Source organism: Buceros rhinoceros, unplaced genomic scaffold (assembly GCF_000710305.1).
Source record: "Buceros rhinoceros silvestris isolate BGI_N320 unplaced genomic scaffold, ASM71030v1 scaffold35103, whole genome shotgun sequence".
Classification (NCBI taxonomy): Eukaryota; Metazoa; Chordata; class Aves; order Bucerotiformes; family Bucerotidae; genus Buceros; species Buceros rhinoceros.
The window spans coordinates 1-6,415 of record NW_010403654.1 but is presented as its reverse complement, the minus strand read 5'-3'; the positions used below and the strand labels follow the sequence as shown (position 1 = coordinate 6,415).

The window sequence follows — 6,415 nt, the reverse complement described above, 5'->3', positions numbered from 1 at the left end:
AAAAAAACTAGCTGCCTTTTTTTTTCAAGAGTCAATTATGCATTAGTTTTCTAGGTCTGGTGCATTACTACAGGTTTTTTTCAGCAACAAGCAAAACTTAATTTAGAATGAGCATGAGTTTTAATTCATGAAGTGCTGAGATTGACAGCTAGTTTCAGTTCAAGTGTGCTTAGTGAGGAAAAGAAAATACACAGCAAAAGCTGTAAAGATTACTCCAGTGAGGTTGTCTGAAGCAGACTGACCTTAGGCAAGCATACTCTAAACATGAGTTAAGCCACCATGCTGCTGGTTCATTTTGGAGCCAAGATTCATGAAACCCATGATTTGGAATCAAGACTTGTAACAGGTTAAATTTAAGCCAGGTCAAGACTTAAATCCAATTTAACTCTGTTTAACAGATAATGAGAAAAGAATCACTGGGATTTGTAAAAGAGTACACCTCAAGCATCAGAATGCCTAAAATAGTGAATAGGGTACATGGTCGATCCAGTGATCACCTTGTAAAAAGAGACCTGGGAGAAAAGGGTTTTTATTATAGACACAGTGTTATGAGGCTATCAACTTCACAGGAATAACAGGAAGTAGGGGCGGGGAGGCAATGACCTGAGTGTAGGAAACTATGAATTAAGTTTAACAGCATAAAATTACAGTGGGGAAAAGAGAAACACTATGGAAATTCAATACTTTAATGATAAAAACACTGTGCTAAAGTTGTACTACCAACTCTCAGTCAGAACACAACAGGGATTGGGAAACGTAAGGGGGATTACAGAAGCTGCAAAATTATGGCAGCAGTAATAAGAGATTTTCACTACTCGCATGCAGGCTAGATCAAGGATGGCATCAAGAGATTACATTTTTTGGACTTAATAAATTACTTGCTTCCTATGAAGTCCTTGTTTTCTCTTAATCTTAGAACCCATATGAAAAGATGCTATTCCAGACTGGGTCTTCCAGACATAATTGCAAAGGTGGTACTCAGACAGCAGTTCTGTAATAGCAACATGATTAACACTGCAGCAGGAGAGAAGGTACCAAATACACCCAGTGTAGAGTCACTCCATATGCACCAAAGGAATTACTTAAAAATGAGAAGATCAAGAAAAGAATGCTGAAAGAAGCAGCCCAAGTAAGAAGCTTGCAAGGAGCTTGTAGGGTGTTCAAAAACACTGTATAAGAAAGCCAAGTACACCGTGTGACTCAATTCAAAAAGGAAACAACACAGCCCCACCAAACCCGTATGGCTTAACAAAAAAGTCAGGGAGGCTGTCAAAGGGCAAAGGTCTGCACTGAAAACAAAGAAAAGCTTGCCCAAACAAGGAGGACATGAAGCCCATAAAATACTGATAATGAAATACAAACAGAAAATTAAGGCTAAAAGCAATTTGAAAAGTATCTTACAAAATTGTTCTGGCTGACAGGTTCTTTAAATATATGAAACCCAAAATATACCAAAAAACCCCACCAACTACAGTACTAGAGGGACAACAATTTAAAAAAGGTTTAAAATGGGATGGCAAAGCCATAGCAGAGAAGATTCCCACACCTAACTCATTCTCTTCAGCAAGAAGCATAAGGTAAAACACCACAAGTGTGGTATCTAATGAAGGATCTGGACCTGGATGGCATTCTCATGAGAGTTCTGTGGGAACACAAAATTGTGTTTCCACACAAAACTGTGGAACTGCTACCAAAAGTGTGCAACCGTCATTATGAAGAGACACTGTGTCTGATGAGAAAGAGTCCACCAGTGTCACTTCCATCTACAAAAATAACTTGAGAGGACTCTGGAGCAAACCGGTCAGTATGAATTCCCTCTCTGGATCATGTCAAAAGGTAAGATCACTGATCACATACATGGATAAACACTGCTGGAAATGAGTAATTGTGTCTCACCAATCTGATGGATATCTACAACTGTGTCCAGAGGAATACAGATAACCAGGATCCAGTAGACATAGCGTATTTGCATTTTCAAAAAGCTTCACAAAAGGCTATTACGGAAACTAAATTGCCACGAGCTATCCTTAGCAGAATTCTTTGGCAAGTAAAGATATGTTTGCTGGTTAACTTTGTTGACCAACATGTTTTCATCCTGGCGTGAATCACGATGGTTGCAATTCGCATGAGGAGGACACGAGAATGGGACCAGTGGGGCTAACAGGGACTGGGCAGGCTAACAGGCAGCACTGAATATTTATAAAACAGAGGGTGTGACTCCCAGTAGAACAGAAATGTAGGAATGCTATAACTTAATGATAAGAGATAAGAAGTTTGGAACTCCCTGCTCAACAACATCCTCCCAGATGACAGGAGGGAAGGATGTAAATTGCTTCGGGGCAAGGAAAGTGCTAAACCCTGTTTTCCTATTTCTTGTACGAACTTGCCAATATCATAGCTATGCAGTTCCTTCTCCATTCATGTTTTTAAATAAATGTCCCTATGTTTCATGCAGAAGTTGATACTTTCATATTCTTCAGGCAACTTCTTTGCTAACAACTTGAAGCTATCAAAATCTATATTAAATATGTGTAATCTGATAAAAAATATACAAAATAGGCTTATTCATAGTATCATAGAATCATCTGGTTAGAAGAGACCTTAAAGATCATCGACTCCAACCATTCACCCTGCACTGCCAGGGTCCCTAAACCATGTCCCTCAGCACCAAATCCACACAGTTTTTAAACACTTCCAGGGATGGGGACTCCACCACCTCCCTGGGCAGCCTGTTCCAATGCTTAATAACCCTCTCTGTAAAGAAATTTTTCCTAATATCTAACCTAAATTTCCCGTGGCATAACTTGAAGCCATTCCCTCTCATCCTGTCATTCTTAATATGGGAGAAGAGATCAACCCCCACCTCCCTACAACTTCCTTTCAGGTAATTGTAGAGAGCAATAAGGTCCCCCGAGCCTCCTCTTCTCCAGGCTAAACAGTGCCAGCTCCTTCAGCCGCTCCTCATAGGACAAGTCCTCCAAACCCTTCACCAGCTTCGTTGCCCCTGTTCATGCAACAGTGTTCGAGTGACATTTTGGCATTTCTGTGTCTTTAGATTTGATATTCTTTAAAATGTCCCTGAGAGTTCTATATTTTAACCATCACTAGACTTACCACAATAAACTGCACAGCAGCATACATTTTCCAAATATGTCACCTCATCCAGTGCCCTCTAACCTCATCTAGAAATCAAATGGAGCTAATTTACCTCAGCCAGCCAATAAAGAAGTCAACAATTCTAGAAAAATCTTATAACCAGCAAGCAGCCAAAATAATGTACTGATTCTTCCTCACGAAAAATACAAAATAACATTTCCAATTTGAGTAAAAAGTAGAACTTTATTTTTTTATATTATATTTTTATAGGATCGAGCATCTAAGTTGAAGTTAAAATAAAGGCTCTACTATCTCTGATTCCTCTAAGCATAACAAGAAGATATTTAAATGCTAGTACAGAGGTCTTTCTTTGAGTGATGCATACCCAAAGGAACCACGTGAGGTCTTTACTCATCTGACACAGGTAGCCAGAGAGAAAATAACCAAAATCAGTCAAGCAACAGACTCTTTAAGTGCAGCAAATTATTTTATATTATAAACATGAAAAGCAAGAGCTTGAAAAAAATCCTCATGTCCATACCAAGAAGACATCTATCTGGGAGAGTGTCACTGATTCCTACAGCTTCTGAGAGTTTAATTCTGGAAACAAAAAAGTCTCTTCCCACCAACACTATAGGCACTGGTCCCTTTTCAAAGAAAGCATTGTATCTTTTCTCCAAATTTGTGACTGGAAATCTCCACTGCTCTGTCAAAGAGACTACCAAGATGCAGGACCATCACTCATAGCTGATTCCCTACTCTCACCGTATCAGGTGGTATTTGCAGACAAGCAATACATATTTTTTTTTAAAGGGTATGTAATTTCATCTATTTCCTTAGAGGTAAGACAGACTCTTTAGTAATTACTGTATTTAAATTAAACCTAGATGACTTTATAATCACTTATGAATGTGATGTAGGCATTACTGAAAAGATTCTATGGCCTGTACCACGTACACAGACAGATACACTGATAAACAATTCAAAGAGAGATAAAAACTTCTGTGATCATTAAAAAAACCCTTTCAATTCACAATCACATATTTACTTCAAACATTACCTACAAATTTCAACTAGAACCCCATCTTATTGTGTGACAAAAAGCACCTTTCTGGAGTAACACATTTTTCAGAAGTTAAATTCGCTTAAGCACATCATTTCTGCTTTAAAAGAAAACTTTTTAAACAGCTGGGTCCTAGTGCAAGTGACTCAATGTTACAGGAGAGCTACTACTGCAGACGGGCAAACTGGCCAAATAGATGAACAATCATTGAGCTTTCACTGTACCTTTACAGAAAACCTTAAAAATGGAATTAAATAGGACCTTAGAGAAAAGTTCTACATAATTCACTAAATAACACAAAATGTTTGACAGTGGTCTCAAAACGTGTATGATCATAGACAAAAACAAATTTTTAAAGCAAAAAATGCTTCAACTGTCATCTTCCTTTCCACATAACATTTTGCTTTGTAAATCACGCAGTTAACCAGATGCTGGGTCTCACAGATTGTTTTTGTTATAAATAGAAAGAAATTATGTTTTTGATACAATCCTATTTCGGAAGGAATGAGTGAAGTCTCTTTTCCCTGAATATAACAGAAACCAAACAGCAGGAGACACCTTCTTGCTTCAAACTCCACACTTCTTTCAGTCAACTATGAGCTCCAAATCCTCAGTTCTTAGACTTTTCTTTGGGTTGTATTTCCACTCCTCCTGAGGTCTCTTGGCTGCCCTCCTCTCAGCATTGGTAAGTCTTTCCTCATTTCTTTCAAATACACAAATCTTCATAAAAGATCAAATTGCTCCCTAGTTTTCTATTTTTTAATAGCAACACGTTTGGGCTAGAATTTGCTGATTTTAGCAAGTATATGTTTCCATGAATAAATGTAACCATTCTTCATGATTATTTTCAATTAGAAGTTGTGTGCACATTCCATAGTTAACAAAACCTAACAAGATTGAAGTATTTGCAGAGGGTATTAAAACAGCTGCAACTCTGACACAGGCAAAATAATGCACCCGTGAATCTTAATATATTCTTCATCAAATGATGCACTGGAAATTTAAAGTTAACAAAACTGAAGTCAATATCATGCAGCTAGTACCTGAAATATGTTTTTCCTGCTTTTTGGCTTCCTTCTCTCCACTGTGCAGTCACATCAGCTGGCTCAAGGTGACCTTCAAAAATATGTTGCCAAAGGTAAAGACCTACAGAAATGAAGATGTGATGCAGAATTTGAATTCATGGATCTTGCCTATTCTACACTCCTAGCAAATAAAAGTATTTCTGGGAAATGAAAAAGCATAACAACACAAGAACTTGGTAAGGAAATGTCAGAGCTTCTTATTTAGTATGGACATTGCTTCCTAAATTCAGTATGACTTCTAATCAGTTAACATTAATTTTTCTCACACTGGGGCATTTAAAAAGATTCTTCAGCTGTCAAAATATCAGTAGATGAAGATATACCACACTACTACTCCTGTTAGCATCTCCTTCTGTACATATAACATCTGAAAATGAGCAAGTTTTAATCAGCGTTTTAAGGACAAGCATACTTTGCTTAAACTCTTTGAAACACATCAAATTTTTGTGACGGAATGCATCATCATGTGACAAACAAAAAAACCCCCCTCTGGTTTAGCCAAGTAAGAGGCCTGTCTTCAAAAAGTAACTGTTTCTCCTCTGCCATATGACCCATTCTTTGACAGATGTGAAAAACAGGCTTGAATAGAACCGATACAAAGAAACTGGAGTCTAACAACTCTTATGTTGGTGTTAACATAAATTTGAGTTACAGCTACCACATCCTTATTGCTCTTCATGTACAGATATCCATATTACTTAATCACATGCATAAATTTTAGACATTAAAAAAGAGGTAAGTGCTGTTCAGAGAGGTTCAGTGATTAATAGACATTGAATACATCTGCTTACCAACTGCTGCTTTGCCCCAAATCTGCACTCTAAGGCTGGTTTGTTCTAGCTGAGGCCTTGCATTTTTTATCATCTTAAGATTAGCTTCGTATCTCTGCTGAGAAGCAACCAGTTCATTTTTCTCGTCCCCTTCCCACGGATTCCACTCTTCATTTCCCAAGGCAACATGATCTAAGAAACCCAAGAGCGTAATTTACATGAAAAGAAAAGATTTACAAGTTTGGAAAAACGACTAGTTTTTTTTAAATCCGTAATTCCAAGGGGCACCTAACAACCCTCCCGCCGCCCCGGGCCGGGCACACCACCTCCCCCGCCGCCGGGCCCGCTGTCTCAAGGGGAAACGGCTGTGGCCAGAGAAGGCCCAGCGGCGGCGCCGCCTC

The 6,415-nt window shown here is 38.5% G+C and overlaps 1 protein-coding gene across 1 annotated transcript in view; it reads right to left on the bottom strand.

Moving 5' to 3' along the window:
- TMEM5 (transmembrane protein 5) overlaps positions 1 to 6,210 on the bottom strand; it is a gene marked incomplete at its 5' end in the record, with an annotated part of 11,880 nt that extends 5,670 nt beyond the window's left edge. Inside the window, 2 exons of the mRNA XM_010133096.1 lie at positions 5,203 to 5,305; positions 6,036 to 6,210. Coding sequence (XP_010131398.1) covers positions 5,203 to 5,305; positions 6,036 to 6,210 — 278 coding nt within the window. The remainder of the gene's footprint in view (positions 1 to 5,202; positions 5,306 to 6,035) is intronic.
- Positions 6,211 to 6,415: the final 205 nt, after the last annotated feature.